General features: G+C 36.8%; 1 protein-coding gene across 11 annotated transcripts in view; it reads left to right on the top strand.

Moving 5' to 3' along the window:
• anks1b (ankyrin repeat and sterile alpha motif domain containing 1B) overlaps positions 1-21112 on the top strand; it is a 153333-nt gene that overhangs the window by 78237 nt on the left and 53984 nt on the right. For 10 of the 11 annotated variants that reach the window (XM_079624187.1, XM_079624186.1, XM_079624188.1 and 7 more), the window contains one exon: positions 11325-11511. In XM_079624187.1, coding sequence (XP_079480313.1) covers positions 11325-11511 — 187 coding nt within the window. Of the gene's footprint in view, positions 1-11324; positions 11512-18616; positions 18723-21112 lie in introns of those variants that run through there. The other variant, XM_079624179.1, reaches the window with a different exon arrangement.

Raw genomic sequence — 21112 nt, 5'->3', positions numbered from 1 at the left:
AAATATTATAAAAATAATTATCAAATTTTTTTTATTTTTTTTTTAATGAATTAATTATATTTAATTCAATGTTGTACTTTCCTTTTCTTTGTAATTATTTGTGAAATGTCTGAGTGCCATAATTCATGCTGACAAAAGAAATGATACAAATCATGCACAGCACAAATACCCACCAAAAAAGTACTAAATGCAATTTGCATGCAATTGTCTATCTTGCGATTCTGAGAACTTGGTTGTGGAAGATACAGAAGAGTATGACTATCTGACATACTTTACTGAGACTCCGTGTAGCACTGCGATCCAGACACCTGAAACAGCTCTTTAACCAACATCGATATACCAAAAGTGTGCTTTAGTGGATGCCTGTTAAAATGCTCCTCTCCATAATTTTATCAGCATTTGATAAATTACCACGGTCAAGATTGCTATAGAATGTTCACAAACAGCTTTTTTTTTAAATCTAAATCTGGTTACACTTTTATTTTAAGGTGTCTTTGTTGCATTGGAATTATACATTTACGAACTACATAATTCTAAGTAACTACATGTACTTACTATTAGGATTAGGGTTTGATTTGGTTTAGTTTTGGGTTAGTTGCATGTAATTATGCATAATTTATAGTTATGGTTGCACTTTATTTTGCAGTAGCGTATACTTAGTGTATTTACCTAAGCAAGTACTGGGTAGTATAAGCTAACTACATGAGTTAAGGTTAGGGGTGGGTTCAGGGTTAGTACCTACAGTAGTTATTACCCATTAATTTCAATTACTATAATAAGTACATTGTATGTACATGGGAAACAGGACTGTAAAATAAAGTGCTACCGTTACTATAGTAACTGCATGTAACATATGTAATAATGACACTGTAAAATAAAGTGTTAATCTAAATGTTTGTGTGAGTCAAATAGTGCTGACCATTGGAATTTATGCTCAAACTAGTGCTATATTGGTGCAGATAGTCCCTGATTAATCTGGATTGCAAGTGGTTATTGAAAAGGTATTACCAACTGGAATTAGAAAAAATGTCTCAGAGTAATCTAATTAGATCTGGGAAAAAAAGCTCTAGCATAATTTGTTTGCAGATGCCACTTGGTTTCATATTTTTTTACAGTATCTAATATAATTAAAATAGTTTGCAACTGTGGCTTAGGTTTTCAAATTCTATTTATATGATGTTGTCTCTCTCCTGATAAGTCTCTTTCTCTCTCTCTGCTTGCGACTTATTATTCTCTTAGAAGAGTGTGAATGGGCTCTTTATTCGTCCCTGTCAGAGTGCTCAGTGCAGCCTATCAGAGTCATGTTTGTCCTCTTTTCAGACGAACACAATCACTCGTTTATCTGCGCTGGCCTGACTTTGGGCCATGCTGCTTGTGTGCTGAGTGCCCGCAGGATTAGATAGAGACACAACTGTGCATGTTCTCCCCCACTGTCTCCAACAACAAACTCCACAATGCCCCGGTCAGGCACATGACGTGTGCTTTTTCGAAAGATTTATTTCATTTTTTCCATTCCAGTCCATCTTCAACTGCTGGTTAATAACATAACTTGACATTTTCTCCCTATTTTATGGCTTTTCTATTTTTTTAATTTCAGATTGAGTTGCGAAGCTACGCAGGCAAATGTGCCAATGAGAGCTGATTTTTCTCTAAATGTGGGTTTTAAAACTAGTAGTGCTTCCTTTTGCGATGCATCGCTTCAAAACGCTCCATGCATGACACTAAGCATGAGCTAAGTGCCTGTTTACACTTGGTCACTTCATGTGTCTTTACTGATCAGATACCTCAAGCTACTCCAGGGAGATCTTTCCCTTCATTAAAATGGCACTGCTCATATGGTGACGTCTCCAATAATATTCTATTCTAGTCTATTCTATATTTCTTAAAACGGTTCCATTTACACATGGCCACATAAATGTGTCTCTGCAAAAGTGATTGTAGAATAGGAATAGAATAGGAATGCCTCATAAATCCCCCGTCATAAATCGGTTTGAGCGATCGGATTTAAATCCATCTTGAAAGATTTTCGCAGGGCATTTACACCTGGTCTTTTCATGACCAGATAGCTATCCGATCACAGAAAGCGACCAGGTGTAAACAGGCCCTAAATCATCACACAGCACTCATGATCACTGAAGTGGACTGCCATCAGAGCTGATTCGGGCTCCCACACACTGATGGGACAATCGAGCTCCTCATTTGCTCGATGCACAAGCAGAGTGGAGTCTAGTCACGTCTGATAATCAAATGCTCTACGGCTCATCCAGGTGTGCCTCTACTTCCCGAGGGAGAGAGGAAGAGACTGATGCGGGATCATTTGCATCTAGCTTCATTTAAATCAAAGCAAAAGGCACCATTGATGAAGTGTCCATTTATAAGGAGGTGTAACCTAGAGATAAATGACCCGGGCTGGTAACTGTATGGTGGTAGGTCTTTGAGCTGTCATCAATCAAGATACTTAACCTCCAGATACTCCAGGGAGACCTTTCCCTTCAATAAAATGGCGCCGCTCATGTGGTGACTTTGTGTGCTGCAAGCTGCTTAAAAAAAACGTCGGGCAGAAACCTTGTATCTCCGTATTTAGTCTTTTTTTTATATATAAATAATTTCTATTGGTCCCCCTTTACGTCTGTCTGTAGGTTTTACAAATATTTAACCAATGAAAAGTATTAAAAAGAGCTTGTGACTAAACCTTGTAACTCCATTGGTCAAATGTCGGGTAACCCCGCTTCTATCATGAATGAAGTGCCTCACGCAGCTTTGACCATTGTGCTTGTTTGCAATGTAAAGAGCTGGTTATTTGACTAAGCCAGCATTTTCTTTACTGTAGAAACACTGTATAAATGCTTATGTTTTATGTATTTGAGGAGTAGAGAAGAGTGTAACATTTGCTCTCGAATCATAGCCAATACTGTGTTAAATAGCCTGTGAAAAAAAACTTCATTTTTGATAACATAAGATTTTGGCCAAATGACAGAAAAAACTGAGCGCCCACATAGCTACAGTAAACTCAATAACCTGTAAGTTGATGAAAACGTAATGCGATGCACTTTAACCTCGTAACTGCATTTGAGCTTTTGGTGAAATGTTAAGGATCTATTTGACCATAATATAAATCTGACCATATATAAATCCGCAATGTCAACTTTGACAACGTGTCTTTGGAGATACAAGTTTTCCGCCTGACAGCAACGATACAGTATATAAGCTTTGTTTTCAAACTGTTTTGGAATAAGTTCATTCCAACAAGTTACTAAACTAACAAGACGGTGCCATTTTAAACATTAAAATACCAAGATTTTTGGGTGCTAATCACTTCTGAGGTTCTATTTAAACAGCAGGCAGTTCACTAGAGTACTGTAGGTCTTGAAACAGACCTGTATTATTTTAAAACTGCTTTTTGGAGATGGTAACAATTGTGTTTTACCTAATTTAATTTCTTGTTTAACAAGGCTTTCCAGTAAAGAATTGATTCTTGATCGGCCTGGCAGAGGACAATGCATAATTAAATTTGGTAAAAAAATGTAATTAACCTTTGTAGAAAAGCAGAATGACAGTGAAATGTGTTCTTTTGTGTGCATGAATGTGGACAGGAGCTCTTGAGCTGTAGTGGGGACAGAAAATCCTCTTGATGCTTTATCAGCTATATTTACACGCACACACACATGCACATAAACACAACCACTGTTATATTGCTGAGCTAAAGACTGTATTTCTGTAGTCAAGTGTGTGCTTTCTCATTTAGATTTCTTGGGAACGAGTTTATATACTTTTAAATACAAAAAAGAGCACAAAATACAAAACTGTAATAAAACTATTCTGTCAGCTTCAATGTAAATGTATTGACATTTGGCAAAACTGCTTTGAATAACTGTGCAAATACCTTGGATATTCAGATCAACCAAACAGAAAAACAAGCTGGTGAGTGTTCCCTCATAAGTTTAGAGTGTAAACGGCCACAGGAAGTCGCTTTCCTTTATCTTGCACATCTGTTTTTAAAAAGTCTATACACAGATCTTTAGGTGCTTTAGTTTGTGTGTGTCTGTGGCACACAGCTTATCTGTGTTGATGCCCAATTGTGATTAATTTAGCTGTAAGTGGTTCTGATAATCTTGGTGCCCTTTCTGACAGTGCAAGATCCTGGTGAATGCTTGATAACCGAACCTTCACTGTGTTCCTCTATACTGAAAGAGATTACACACACACACACACACACACACACACACACACACACACACACACACACACACACACACACACACACACACACACGAACGCACGCACACAAAATATACAGCACTAGCCAGTTTTAACATGTTTCCCATGATCCTGAAAAGTGCATATGCTAATAAATATGTATGTGTAGTAGACAAATAATATAGCCTATTATACACAAATGTGAGCTTTTTTTTCAATCACATTTTTTATTTGGTAAAAATTTATCACATTTTTATAGATAAAATTCAATTGTAATCTAATATTTTTAATATAGTTATATAGATCACTAAATATTTATGTATATAAATATATATAAAATACTTATTTGCGAGTGTGTGTGTGTGCGTACATAGGCCTACTGTTTGTAAATCAGACATACAGTATTCAGCAGTGGGTGTGTAAATGTACGAGCACAACTGGATTTAGTTGGAGAGAAACGATGCACTCAGTTTGGCAAGTTCAAGTTTCTGAGCTAAAAGTAGTTTTGGCTACGTTTGAAATATAATTTTCAAAGGCTTACAACTGACAGGGTTTGTGTTGTTACTAAGCATCTACATAGCTTTTGTCTATTTTAATGACAGACATCACTGCAAGAAACGAATGCATTAGGAAGACATCGGTCTTTTAGAAGACAGAATATCAGCCTCTGATGAGAGAGAGACACTCAAAGCTGTCAAAATGCCTCTTGATGTGAAGTGCAGCTATTGGACTGGATTCACACATTACAGAGAACTCTCACAGCCACCGACCTGCTAGTTTTCCCTCACAACTGTTGTGAAATTAAAATTCAAAATTGAAATTTGATGGCGGTGCTGTTAGAGGACCTGTGAACACAACCAAGTCGCTGCCACTGGAGTGGTTGGTTGGAGAGGGTCATGACATTATGATGTATCTCTGCTTTTTATTGACCTTTGGAGTGTGTGTGTGGGTGTGCTAGTGAGACACAAGGAGTTTAAATTAAGAAGTGTATAATTGGCGGTGTGATCAAATGTGCGTATTTGCACTGTGAGTGAACTAAAACACAGTGTAGCCCACACACACTCATCGGTGACCTTGTGCTATGTGTCTTGTGTTGAAATGTTCATGTGGGCTCTCGTAGCCCTGTGGTCATAACATATTCTACATTTTTTCTTTAATACCAACTCAGGAATAAAAAATAATTTCATGCGCTCAGCTGGATGTTGAAAACCCCTGGCGATTAAACTGTAACACTGATGAAATGGTGACGAGCTAAATGATGCAGATTGCATATTTCATGGCCATAGCCCCTTAAGTTTTGAGTTTGTCATGCTTATGATGCTAATATCAACTTCGTATATGATACAAACAAACACAGCACGAAGCACCAGCTGCGTGAATATTTACCTCTCCAAGGTTGTCTTGCTTTCTTTTATTGCCTTTTTAATAAAAGGAAATTTCACTCATAAATGTATTTATTACATGTATGTATATGAGTAATATCACACGAGTAGCAGTGCGAAGTGGCTGTATATCGGCCGTAGGTAATCACAGCGTGCTGATATACAGCCATATCCCACTGCTACTGCGATATTACGTTTATACAACAGTTCGACGGCACAAGTGAGTAAATAAGAAACAACAACCGAGTGTCTTTAAAACACTCTTTTCTGCAGAACTACTTCCTTCTGCCACGGATTCAAATCTCAAGTTGACAGTTTAAAAGTTGAGCCCAAGTCTCCGTTACTACTTCTAAAACGTCACTTTAAAACTAGTAATGAAGGAACGTGGAGTCGCTTCATTAAAGCTTATTGTATTATGTAGAATATTATGGTATTATAAGAGAGAGGTCGACTAAATGAGTGTATTACCTGCTTCTGATATAGCATTCATTCTTCTGGTTCATGTCTTAATAGTATATCCATTATAAAAAATCAGTTTCATATCACAATCACTAACTGACCCTTCCTCAATACCAAATACTATAAAATAATATTTATTGAACAACAATATTTAAATGAACAACAATATTTAAATGAACAACAATAGCCATTATAAAAGACAAAAGGAAATAATCACAAGCAACCAATTCAGTCAAACGTACAAAAGAAGCTGTGCTCTAAAACAGGATTTAAGTTAAATATAGCCTAAATACAGTATAAAGTTATGAAACTTAATTTTCCCCTTAACCAAAATCGATTTGCTGTGGAACAAGTAAGACCAAAGATTGCCCGTTTGATATACCCCAAATGAATTATATATAATGTTAAACCATTATCTACATCAGAGCCAGTGGGAAATTCCGGAAGGACTGTCCGAGACGACGCTGTACATGAGCGCTGAACGGCAGCTGATGGCCTAGAGCTCGCATCAGCGAAAGCGTCTAAACAAACTGTAAAATAGGCGCTATGTTTATATATGGTCACATATTTTGAGGTCTAAATAACTAAATTCTTGCCTAAAAAAACGTTTAAAATACAATTTGTGACATAGTAGTAAAAAATATAATTGTGGATTTGCTCGACCGCCATGACAGTCGCCGTAAGCAGAGTGATACAAACAATCAGATTTGAGAACCAGAACAAACTGTTGTGTTATATATGTGTGTGTGTGTGTGTGTGTGTGTGTGTGTGTGTGTGTGTGTGTGTGTGTGTGTGTGTGTGTGTGTGTGTGTGTGTGTGTGTGTGTGTGTGTGTGTGTGTGTGTGTGTGTATATAGTTTTTGGTAATGAGGTTAATGAGATCAATTATGATATAAATGTCATTTTTGTTGAACTATTCCTTTCATTTGTCATGATTTCTTCTGGTGTTGCTTGTCTAAGGATCATTTAAGGTTAAAAGGTGTTGTAAAACCCTACAGTCTGTTTGATTTCTGCTTTGAGGCGTCTCAATTTGTAATGAACAGCAGCCCCTCCCCCTTTGCTGAGTGTGTTCCTGTTGTCTTATTTTAGCAACAGGAACTCTATATTTGGTAATGTTGTTGTTATTGCGGTGCTCCGTGTTCTTGTCGCTTTGCCTCCGTTGTCATGGAGACGGTTGTTGTATTGAAATGAGTGAAAGTGTGTGTGTTTGTGTGTGAGGTGGAGGACGAACAAGAGGAATGTGGATAGAAGTGTTGCTCTATACACATCAAGGTTACTCGATCTGCATCTTTATCTGGATGAATAAACTGCTTGCGGCACTCAGTATTATAAACCAGCCTTGAAAACAGGCCACGGTCTTGTGTGAATCATTGGGGCACTTTCAAATTCACATCCACACCCTCTGTGGATCAGCTAGTGTGCAAAGGGAGAATGAGAAGAAAAAAATAAAATAAAATTATTGCAGCATCTCAAGCTTTTTGACTCCAAGGCCCATTGTTGTCCAATATTTTTGGTGTAATAATGACATCATATATAATATATATATATAATTAATATATATAATTATATATATATATATATTATAATTTCAATATATATATAATTTCAGTTTACATCTTGTTGTTTTTAGCATTTTAATTAAGCTACATTTTCTTAAATATAATTAAATAATTCTTAGTCCCCCTTTTATGTTTGCTGAATACCTCTGGTTGAGAACCAATGAAATTCCAAGTTTAAACAAGCAGAACTGGCAGATTTTAACTTATTTCATTAAATAATATTTCATTAATTTAACTTAAAATGATCATGTAATTAACTTAAATATTTTTAGTAGTGTAAATTTGGCCAACTTTAAAGTCAATGCTAACTTGCTAATTGGTGACACAATGCTTTGGTATCATTAGCATAGCATAGTTAAACACTACTAAATCTCCCTCTTAACATTAATCCTGCACAAAAAATAGAAACATCACTTAATTTTAGCACTTACTCTCCCTTTTGATTGCCATGGCAAAGCATGATGGGAAATAGAAATCCCAGCCAATTTTTTTGTAAAATTTAAGTCAGTCTAAATTAAAGAAACAAGTTTATAAAACTCAAAACAATGAAACAATTGGTATTACTTAAAATGTGTCAGTTTTGTGAACTCAAAAGAAATAGGAAGTTCTAAACACTCATAAAAGTGAATTTGATGTAACTAATTTACCATACTCAAACCAATTAATTATTTTGAGCATTAGGGTTTACAGTGTTATATTTGTTAATAACCCAACACACACACACACACACACAAACACACACACACACACACACATTATGAGAATGAATGAGAGCTTTTCACATTATAGTAATGAGAATTTGACTCGAACACGTTCTTGACAAGTGTCAAGAGATGCACCCAGAGATCCTTCTGCAGATGATAGATCAACACCCCGTGTCACTCGACGTATTTCCCAAACCAGATGAGCATATAAAATCAATGCTGAATGTTTCTCCGTAATTATAAATTCTCGCTCCGAGATTTGAGCTGAATGTGATCTGCATATGCATTGACAGTACTGCATTCCTAAATGTGCTGAATGCCCCACTGGGAGGTGAAACAGTCGCGTTAGTAGCATTTATTGCCCCGCGATCCCAAAGCCCACTGAATAATTATCATAATTACCATCCATAAATTAGCGCACAATTTATCACTCTGCACTCGCTCGCCGAATAATGCCCTGCGTAATGAATGTAGTGTTGGTGAGCTAACGTGCAGACACACATGCACGTGTATGCAAGTCTACCATGTGTGCTTCTTGATCTCCACCTTGGAGAGGAATCTGTCAAAGTGTGTGTGTATGTGTGAGACTGCTGTAGAACATTATTAGAGGAGACAGTGGGTGGGTTTGATGAACAGGCATGTTTTGTTTTTTAATTTAACTACAGTCAGCCATGACAGACTCATTAGGAGTTCATGGTGAGAGACGGCAAGTCTGTGTGTGAGTAACAGGTTCATTAGCAGCACTTCCTGACACAAGGTGTGTTTGACAACAACATGAAAATTGCCTGAATTTGCAGTTTCGGGCTAAACTGTGGTAGCTGTGCATACACACATTTGCTAAGCTATCTTTATCACCTCTTTTCCAAGAGAAAATGGTAATTGAGTGCTGCAGGATTTTTAAAAATTCATTCAGGTGGTATTGAAAAGCATTAATAGTGAGCAGTGTTTCTAAATTAAATAAAGTATACATGAAATCAAAAAATCCACTCAAATATCTGCTTATAATGATAATAATCACTTTGCATGAAATGAGCAAATAAAAATACAGAGGAATCAAACGGATGCAAATGCAAAACAAAATTGCAGAAACAAACACAAAACATAAGCAAAGAAGTAATATAGTATGTAAAGAAACTTAAAAATATCAGCTTTGTTTGTAAAGAGACAAAGAATTATTTTCCCCTATGAAAATCTGATCTGTTGGCTTTTTTTTTTTTTTTTATCAAATATTTATCCACCCCAAAGGAAAGAATAAGGATCAGTTTTCCAACACTGAGCTAGTCTAGACCCAAGAACATCTTTACATTATTAAACAATGACACAAGAAAGAACATTTATTTAAGGCTGGTTGAAGCACGTACAGTAAAACAAAAAAAACGTTTGCTTTAAACGTATTTATTATGTATAATTATCAAATTAAATATAGACCACAGTTTGCTTTTTTTAATCACTGTTTTCAAGTGGAGCCATTTTTCTGCCAAGTGCATTTGCGTGTGAAATTAAATCACTTAAATCAGAGACATTTTTCTCATGCATATTAATTAATTTGGCATTTTGGACACCTGTGATGCAACTGAAAGCAAAGATGATGTTTATGTAAGGCTTCCTGTGGTTATACAACTACTTGACTCTGCACATAGGCATCTCTTTTTGGCGTTTTCTCTCATCTCACTCTGTCTCTCCCTCTCGCTGAGCAATATGTATCGCACATCTATTCCACCTCCTACTTACAGGCTTCTCTACTGTAGACAAACTCTATTGTGTAGTGCAATTGATATTTGTTGGGCTGTATTTGCAGAAATCGTGAGTGAAGGCAAGCATCAGAATATCATACAAACTTTGGGCTGGGAGATATTGATTTGGGCCAGTAACCAACTATGTAGGACATCCAGACAGAACACCTCAGCAACTGTGTAGCAACACCCTGACAACCATCCACAACATTCTAGCATTATTGCTATGAGTTTTGCATGAGCACCAATAACATTTTCTTTTTTTAAATGTGAAAAAAAAAAGTTTTACGATGTTTAGAGTCATTTATGGAAAGTCGCTTTTGGCAGATAAATAGTAAATAAAATAAAAAGGCTGTTGTGACTTTCTTACAATTGTGACTATTTCTTGTATTTATTTTATATCTCACAATTCGACTTTATATTTTGCAAAGTCCCATAATAATAACTTCATATCTCACAATTGCGAATTTATTTCTATTGCGACTATATATCTTACAATTGCAACTATTTCTCTTAATTGCGACTTTCTCACAATTACATTTATTTCTCAGAATTAATTTTCTCACAGTTTGACTTTATATTTAACAGTTTCCCATAATTATGACTTCATATCTCGCAATTGCGACTTTATTTCTATTGCGACTATATATCTCACAATTGGTACTTTCTCACAATAGCAACTTTTTTCGTAATTCCAAATTTCTCACAATTGCAACTATTTCTCGTAATTTTGAATTTATATATGACCACTATATTTATCAGTTTTGACTTAATTTCTCATTTGCCACTTTATATCTTGTAATTGCAGTTTTATATCTCAAAATCTGATATCATATCTCACAATGTGACTTCATATTTTGCAATTGTGACTGTATCTCATAATTGCACCCTTATGTGCGACTTTATATCTAACAATGTGAATTGATTTATTTTAAACCTCTTTTTTGACCTTTTAAAAATAAAATGTGCTTCCATTTTATTTTTGCTCAAATACAAGCTTGATTAAAAATTGTGGTGTATCATGAACATGAGCATTGCTCAGTGAAACATGACCAAACTCAGTCTGCTGCTCTTAATTATTTGATGTTGAATTATAAACCACACATTTATGCATTGTCGCTCATATTCACAGTCCAGAAATTTGATATCACTCTCTTCTAGATAACTCCAGCAGCCAGTAATTGGTTACAATCGATTTGGAGATCGTATCATCTTGGCTAATATAAAATAGACTTGTAAAAGTGTCCTCTTTAAGTGACTAATGCTAACATTTTACTCTTTCCTGTCACAGCCAAAGCAACGGACCTCGCTGTCCTCCTCCCAGGACGTCCAGAAACCCCTACAGAACCACAGCTGTGAGCCCTCGGAGGTCAGCTCATCTCTTGGCTACGCCAGCTTCAGCACCAGCCCCCCCGCCAGCCCCCCCATCAGCCCCGCCAACTGCTCGACCGGATCCGCCGAAGACTACGGCCTCACTGGTACGACTCTTCTCATCTTGTTGGTCATAGAGGACAAAGATTTCTCTTAAAATCCCTTACGACAGATAAGAAAGACAATTTGAGAAAACTGCTGACATGCAGTAAGAATATAGCGTTTTAAAAGTGTCTTGAGTAAACAAATAATAGTAGCTTCGGGACAGGTTCGCTTTCTGTTCACAGGGAAGGTGTTTCTATGGGCATTTCAGCCAATGATATCACCGGCTGGATAACCCAAGCGACCCCCTCGCGTCTCTCATACAGACATGTTAATTTCAGCAGGAAGCCTCTCTCTTGATTTGCTTGTGCCAGCAATGGAGTGATTCCCGCTGCTTTGAGCAGCACTACTGTAAAAGTGTGACTGAATTACTCATCAAACCACATTTTAACGGCTTGAACGGCATTTTAAAGTGCCGCTCAGCTACTCGGCACGGTATGAAAGCAGCAGCCAGCATCAGAGCGTGTGGGAATGTCCTCGGTCTGAATTGTTTGTAAAAAATACTGCATTCAGAGAGCGACGCAGGGAGGTTCGGCACAAGGCCCTCTGCAAACACACCATCTCAGCAAACGTCAGTGTTTTGGCACGGGCGGTTTTGCTGTCATTTCCTCAGCATCCACCTACGGCACTGCTGGTCGAGTGGGCAGTTGATGCTGTTTCCATGGCGATGTCATCCTGGTGCTGAGGTGGGGTAGTCATGGTGACGCTGGTGTACTTTGCAGTCCGTTGGATTTCACTAATGCTTCGCACATGCTTGTCTGGCACCCTGATCCCCTGACGCATGTGTTCAGAGAAATAGGGGGAAAGTAGGGAGGTGGGAGAGAGAGAATCTAATTATAAGGGTTAGTGCTTTTTCACTTTTGCCAAGTATGCTCTTTTAGTTTAGATACGGTAACAGGGGGGGATGTTGCAATATCTAACTTTTGATACCTTTTTTTTAATCTACCTGCAGTCAGGTATTATATTATATTTCAAAATTTGCTAAATATTGTCCAGTACTTATATACTTATATATATAATATATATACAATAAATAGTTTCTTACCAGCCATTATATATATATATATATATATATATAGAGAGAGAGAGAGAGAGAGAGAGAGAGAGAGAGAATTATATATATATATATATATATATAGTGTATAAGGTAATATATATACACATACTGTACATATACTGTATGGTAATTATGTTTACTCTTATGTAATTACCTTATTTTTTTACATATTTTTTTTACAAAAATATGATAAAATAGTGCACAATTCTTTTCATGGAGTGGTAAGTATTTATGGCTGGTAAATACACTCCCCATTGGCAGGTGTGGCAAAAAAGTTGATTTTGAGTTTTGCTGTCGGACTAAGCTGTCAAACTTTTCTACCATTTATTAAAATCAATCACTTTTATAGATCCCACAGGGTGTCATTACTTTCTTCTCTATCGCTCACTCGGAGATGTGGCTGAAGGTCCCAGCAACCCTTAAACTAAAGCCTCATTTGGCCTGTGAGTTACACGACTCTCCCTGGCCACGTTATACGCCATTCCCTCTGTACAAGACAGGCGATCTCTTAAGGAAGGCAAATGGTGATGGATGGTGAAGGACATATCGCTGGTGCATTCATAACCCTTTTGCCACTACAGGGAAGTTTATATCTCTGTTTGCCAGGTCTCCACTGTTAAAAGGGCCGTTTCATCTCCAGTCTAACAGGGGGCTTTTCAAATGGAGGGGTGCTCTCCTCTTCTCTTTGATGGCGGCTCCCTGTTGGTCAGCCCTAATACACGTGTCTTATGTCCCACTGTCGCAGGACTTTGTATGGTGGCATTTCAATGGGTTTCTGAGGCGTTTCATCTGGTAGCGTGAAGTTCTGAGCTCCTTTGCCTTCTTGCCTGGAACAGAAGCAGATTTGTAGGTTATCAACATCTAGCAGTGCCTTCTGTTGATGGTACTTTTATTTAATTCGGCTGGCATATGATGTAAAAAATGAAAGAAAAGAAAAGCGCCATCACTGGAATCACATGTTAGCATCTCCTCTGAGAGGCCAAGACATAAATTCCAAGCGGCGTTGTGATTGAAGCCACGGATCAGAGCCGAAATCTCAGTAAAGGCATTGAAGTCCTCTCTCTGCAGCTCCAGGAATAGATCTCACATTTTCATGCTTTCGTTCACCTCATCTTCTTTTTTTTCCCATCTTCCTCCTCCCCACTATTTATTAGCTTTATAATGTGCATTGTATTGTTGCCGTGGCAACTAGCGTTAAAGTGAGGAGCGCATTGTAGTTTCTTTGATGCCGTGCCTTCATAGGTAATGAAATGAAGTTCTGTCGTTTCCCTACAGTAGGTGCAAGAGAGATGGAGAGATAGACAGAGGCATGATGAGAGTGTGGAGAAGACAAGTTCTCATCGCTTTGGGTTACCAAAGGTGGTGTATTTTTATCCAGCTGCGCTTGGTGCAAGCATTATTGATGTGGTGTTTTGCAACTGTGGGGAGAGATGAGTGAGATTGCAGCGGTGCGATGCACTGAGGCCTTTCAGCTGCGAGATAAAATCAAGTTGTTCTTCTTTTATTGCCAAGCATGATGACCTGCATCCATCTCCAGTCGAAAAGTTCAGCAATGAATTCATTGATTGGATATTAGAATATTTAATTTGCAGCATTGTTCCTACTTTAATATTTCATTTTCATTGCAAGTTCCTACATCTGACTTTGCAAATTGTAATTAAAATGGGATGTTTGGGAATAAAGAACTTTCATTTTGGTTGAAATAAAATTTAGACATTTGGCAATTTTCAAAAGGTTTTCAGGACATTTCTGCCTTTATTTCATGAGTGGGATTGTGGAGAGACAGGAAGTGAGAAGAGGGGAATGGGATGGGCAGTAGAGTTTGTTGGATTGCTGCACACAAGGCTATGGATTTGACAGCTACTCTTCAACATGTGTACAAACTACTAAACTAAACTAGTTACAATAACAATTACAGTGGCTCCCATGATGATTCTGTAAATGACTAGGTCAACTCTGAACTACAGGGCTCAAAGAAAATACCGGGTTGACCACTGGTAATTACAGCATTTTGGTGCCATTCTGACATCACTTAATGGTCCAGTCTGTGGGCATCTTGATAATGCCCTTGGACAGTTATTTCCAGACGAGTTGTTTTCCAATCACAGTTTTGATCTACTAGAAATGAAATCTCTTAAACTGTTGGCTAAATGTACTATTTAAACTATATATATATATAGTTCCGACAAATCGATTAATCGCAACATAACAGTTTGTTTATATATTATATGTGTGTATATGTTATATTTATACGGTGTGTGTGTGTGTGTGTGTGTGTTTTATCTCTGTCAGTAAAGAGGAACACAGTGAAGGTTCTGTTATCAAACATTCACCAGGATCTTGATCTCTTGTAATCTCTGATAAAAACAAATCCTTCCCATTCAATTTGATGCACTGACAGGTTTCTGTGCTCAAAAAAAAAAGCAGAGAACAGGTGCTAAAAGCTACTGAATCACCAGCCGTTGCCCATTTCTCATGTTTAAAAGGAACACACACACACACACACACTAACATGAAAATATAAATATACAAATATATACTGTACATACATATTATTATAATGATTAACCTTTAGTCACATGTGATTAATCTTGATTAATCGATTTGACAGCATTTATATATGAATACATATAATTTTTTATAAAATGTTTTTTAAAAAATCATTAGAAATAAACATAACAAATCTAACAGTGTCCTAGAAATAGTGCAGAATCTTAAATATTTGTTTTGACTTTTTCTATTTTTATTAATAATTTATTATTAATTTACTTATTTATTAAATTTCAACTTGAATTTCCAGGAAAAAGTGTGCTCTTAGCTTTTTAGACTTTTTTTACAACAATTATCAATAAATAATGACAAAAAGTGCATAATTTGACAATAATTGCACAAATTTTATTTAAAAACAAATGCCTATACTAGCAATCTAGAATAAAAAAAACTAGAAGTTGCCTTTGTCCATTGATTGTTTCTTTTATTTGAAAGTTGGGATGTCTTTTCCAACAGCCACCATGTTCCTCAATTCACTTTTCAATAAGTGCCTTCTTGTCCTCTTCTGTACTGCCAAGAATGTCCAAGAACGATAAACTGACCTGATGTCCACTTGATGCTCTTCACCATATTATTAATGGAGTGTTTTGGTGTGTGCCCGTGCACTCATGCAGGCGTTACTGTGCGCCCTACTCGTCTTCATGAGTCAGCGTGCTAACGGGGCTCCGTGGCATAATTAAACACCATCATTCCATTAAAGAGAGTTTGATTAGAGGATCTGTGTGTGTGTGTTCCCTGTAGTGCAGCCTCCCACAGGGATTCATAGATCAGAGTCCTGTGCCTTGAGTGCTTAGATGAAAATTAATGTTTTTATTGTCCACCCATAAACACACATGCATACATGTACTCCTACAACTGTATAAGCGTACACACACACACACACACACACACACACACACACACACACACACACACACGTATCATCTAAACAGTTCTAGTTTCTAATGTTACACAAATCTACCATCACTCTTCTGACAGCATGCGTACCCCACAGCACTTTTCGATGCTGGTTGCCTTGGAGATTGTGCGCTTTGAGACAAATGGGAGAGCTACAGTGAATTCAATATTTTATAATTGTTTATGATTCCTGCGGGTATATAGGGAGAGATTCCATACAAGAAAGGGTTTATTGAATTGTATATTGTAGAAGTGCCGCCCATGAGACCTGAGTGACTGACAGATTCATAGACTGATTTGTATCGGTGTACATTTAAAGGGCAGCAGGCCCTTTAAGATGTTAGGTGATTGACAGGTCTGATATTGGTCTGTGGCTTTTAATATCTGAGAGTGAGTCGAAGACAAGCACCAGAGAAAATGAAACAAGATTGCTCCAGATGTGGTGCTGAACCCTGTCCTGCAAACATAACCTAACTTGCCCCTCCTGATGTAACTCAGCGAGGAAATGATCACACGCTCATACACGCCCTGCTTTATGACTGTCTGTAGGCTACACAAGTTAATGATTTTTTTTATAATTTATGTTAATGTCACTACAACTTTTTTAGGCAATTGGGATTTAATGCTCAATACTTTGGAAGAGACGTTTGATAAGACAAGAATCACTAATAATATTGCGTATGCTTAGTACATACTTGGGTTAGTGATATGAATAAACAAACCTCAAACTGTAAGTACACTTCAGTACATTGAGGAAAGGATTAAGGAATGTTATGACTTTTCAAAATTATTGATTTTTGTGGTTGCTATGCCATCACCCCTGTGATATTTTGATCTCTAAATGTCTCATGTCCCCCATTCAATGTAAGCCTATGATTTTTTCAAACTTTTTTATAACCTAATATTTTACATTTTTAAACCTTATATGTAAAAATCACAAATCTAATTGTTTCGAAATGTAATAGTAGCATACATTTCCTAAAAAAAAAAAAAAAAAGTCATGATTTGACTTGATTTGAACAGTCTACATTGAGCCATTCAATATAAAAAGAGCTATAGTTTCAATATAATAAAAATGATATACACTACCATTCAAAAGTTTGAAGTCAGTAAGCAAAAAAAAAAAAAAGTAATATTTTGGAATATTTTCACAATTTAAAATAAATATATTTTAAAATTGAATTTTTCTCTGTGATGCAAAGCTGAATTTTCAGCATCATAACTCTTCAGTGTCACATGATCCTTCAGAAATCACTCTAATATGCTGATTTGCTGCTTAAGAAACATTTCTGATTATTATCAATGTTGAAAACAGTTAATAATCTGCAGTTAAAAATATGAACTGCTTCATATTTTTGTGGAAACCATGATACATTTTTTCATTAGATTTTTGATGAATGAAAATATTAAAAGAACAGCATTTATTTGAAATAGAAATCTTTGGTAACATTATAATTGTGTCTTATAAATCACATTACTTTTGAACGGTAGTGTATATTTATTAATAACTCAAAACATTATTAAATAATATATTATGCTGAACAGATCATCTTCCTTCAGATAGTCTCGCAGATAACTTTTTCTGTATTATATGGCTGTCTGCGAACCCCTTGCTTTATCGTTGCAGACCCTAAGTATGAACCGTAGTAATATGCCTTAGCAAGCACTAAGAAGTCCTTTATTTATTTATTTATTATACTGTATGTAAAATGCACATACATTTTCCTCTCTTCCTCTCTCTGTGAGCTGCTGTAGGACTGGCAGGATCTCTGGTCCTATTTTTGGCAGGAAATGGGTGCAGTTCAATACGGCGCAGTAAACATTTGTTAACAAGCAATTAAACATGTGGCCTTTAATCCACTGGAAGAGACAGCCATCAGGCCTGTGTGTGTGTGTGTGTTTGTGAGCGGCTCAGCCCATTCTGCTCTTTTTCTACTGTTCTCCATCATTACTTCCTCCTGCATCTACAACCCCACCCTGAGTTTGAATTTCAGAATAAATAGACCAACAACATTAACATTAAGTTCCCTTATAAGCTCACAAATACATACGTCTAAAGTACTTATCTTTCAGTTTTGCTGTTGTGACATGACAAGGCATGACTGTGTGTGTGTGTGTGTGTGTGTGTGTGTGTGTGTGTGTGTGTGTGTGTGTGTGTGTGTGTGTGTGTGTGTGTGTGTGTGTGTGTGTGTGTGTGTGTGTTGAGTTTGTGCACAGATAAGTGTGTGTAAATGTGTGCACAGAAACATCACTGGAATGCTGTGTGGTGCAACAGTGGCCCTATCAGATCTTGGAGAATGAAAAACTACATGTAAACGAATGTGTGCGAGTGTGACCTCAGAGGTGGGACTCGCACACATAACCTCATTCCTCATAAGATCGTCCTCCTGGAAAGTTCTGCTGGGTGTTTTGCTCCTTCATACCCGTTTGCTGAAGTATACGAGGTTTTCAAGAAGGAGGTATGTGGTCTAGCGTTATTGTAGCATGTGATATTTTTAACCATGGGTGTTTCTCCATGTTTAATGAAGGTCCACAACTTTTTAAGAATATATATACTCTTTTCAATTTAACCCGTCGGAGCTTTAGATTCAAGCTGAGATTCGCTCTTCAGTGTCGGCCCAGCATGCACTGCGGCTCCTGTTGTATCACTGGCTCTGGCTGATGTTCTCCTCCCTGCTGTTTACTGCATGTTCTGGAGGAGCTCTTCACATAGTGAGTCAGAAATACAGCAGTAAGCTCATCATCTGGATAAGAAGTTCGTAAGCTGCTCTCACACCCAGCAGTCTAGTCACTCGAAACCAAAATTAAGTCCTCATTTACTGTGGTTTCGAAACCGCAAGCGGTCCATACATATTCTAAATCTTCTGAAGTTGGATTTGTGTGAGAAGATCTCTCTCAAATCTCATTTGGGTTCAATCTCATATATATAACTATTATTTTTATTTTTTTCTAGAACCATTTATTGACAATCTAATCTAAAAAAAAGTTTTTTTTTAGTATCATATTTGATTGCTACATCAGACTTTGTGGCTTTTGAAAAACATGTATGATATAAGTGAATATGGAGCTCATGCTCAAAGAGGAAAAAACACCAGTTTTATTAGGGCTAAACCTATCGCAAAAATATTAATTTTGGTGATGTTGCTGATATTATTATGGGCAAAACATTTGATGAAATTCTGACAATCTTTTAATGTAAGTCAATAAGATCTTCTTTATAACAATATAACAGACTACTTGCATAAAATGCTTATAAATATCAGTTGCTACTCTATATTTCCCAATATGTCTTTGTAAGATGATATTTAATTGCCTACTTTTATGATGAACTTCGCGTTTTTTATTGTGGGTGTTAAACGTAATGCTATGCAATAGAACGATGACAGACATAATGCAGAAATAAACATTCCTCAAAAGCCTGATCTGATACTCACATTTAAACAGGAATTTTCTACAAATACACTAACAATAAAACATTGCTAACAATATCAAATGTATTACTTATTACTAAGATTACTTGGTAAAAAATTCACAGCAAAAATATATGTGTATTACGACCTGAATCATTAGCAGGCCCATATAGGCCCTTTTACTTGCTAAAAAAGTATCAACTATCAATCCGTCAACTGATGGCATGAAGAAGATTGTGTGTTGATAAAATTGACAGTTGATGCACTCCATTGACTTCAGTAGTATAGGAATGAAAAAATACTATGGAAGTCAATGGGGTGCATCAACTGTTTGGTTTACAAACATTCTTCAAAATGTCTTCCTTTGTGTTCAGCAGAAGAAAGAAATTCATACAGGTTTGAAACAACTTGAGGGTGAGTAAATGATGACACAATTTTCGACTCTTCCTTTAAGAGCCTTTGGGGAAAATGTACAGTAAAAGGGAAAATTTCACACCAAGCCTCAGTAGAATTGGAATATAGTGACTTGAGTCATTTGTACGCCGTGTGTGTGTGTGTGTGTGTGTGTGTGTGAACTTTTAAACACGAGGAATGGCCAACAGCTGGTGATTCAGTAGCTTTTAGCACCTGTTCTCTGGGGGGTTTTTTTCTTTTCTTTTTTTTTTTGGAGCACAGAAACCTGTCAGTGCATCAGATTGAATGGGAAGGATTTGTTTTTTATCAGAGTATGATCTCTGCCCCACTGTTTTCGCCTCAAAGCTCAGGTTTCTTATATATGTGTCTTTTATAAATTACGAAAAGTAACCCTAGCGATCTAATTACTTGGGAAGAGTTCAGGCGCTGTGCTGCGGGATAGATTTCCTCCCGCTGACCCCAGATCAGCCTTTTGTACCCTGCGTGAGCTTTTGATGCACTCTCTGCTGTGCTCAGATAAGACTTGAGCACTTCTGCTGGGATCTCTCTGATTCTTTGCCCTGTGGGTCAGTTCAGATGGCGCCACAGTCAATCTGCACTAGATCGCTTTCTTTCTTTCTTTCTTTCTTTCTTTCTTTCTTTCTTTCTTTCTTTCTTTCTGTCTGTCTGTCTTCTTCCTTTCACTGTTTCATCTCTCCCTTCTGAAACCCAAGAGCTTTGAGCCCATAGTTTTAGGAAGCCACTGTGTTGTCTCCATGACTACCGGATGTCACCTGTTGCGGTTCCAGCTGTAGATCTAATCTGAGAGGAATATGGGAAAAGGGACAGATATTAGAAATTAAGGAGAAGGAAGACACTAATATATGTATAGTGTCAGGTAATTTATTGATTAATTCATTCTATATTTATGTAATGTTATATTTGTTAATTTAATGAAATAATTAATTGGTTTGTTCAGGGTTCCAGCAGTCACAGAAAACTTTGGTTACACTTTATTTCGATATTCCACTTTAAACATTATATTAACTATAAGTATCTCTGCGTCTGCATGTCAACTAACTGTCATTAGAATATCAGAATGTCTGCTTAATATCTGCTAACACTTTATTGTGATGGTCCTCCAACAGATATTCTACTGACTACAACTACGTCAACTTATTCTACCGAACCCTAACATCTAACCCTAACATAACAGTCTATTAATAGTTTAATGAGAGTTAGTTGACATGTAGTTGCAAGGTTACTTATAGTTATAATGTCTAAAGTGGAATGTCAAAA

The sequence above is a fragment of the Phoxinus phoxinus genome (assembly GCF_949152265.1).
Source record: "Phoxinus phoxinus genome assembly, chromosome: 9".
NCBI lineage: Eukaryota > Metazoa > Chordata > Actinopteri > Cypriniformes > Leuciscidae > Phoxinus > Phoxinus phoxinus.
This window is presented reverse-complemented; position numbering and strand designations above follow the sequence as displayed.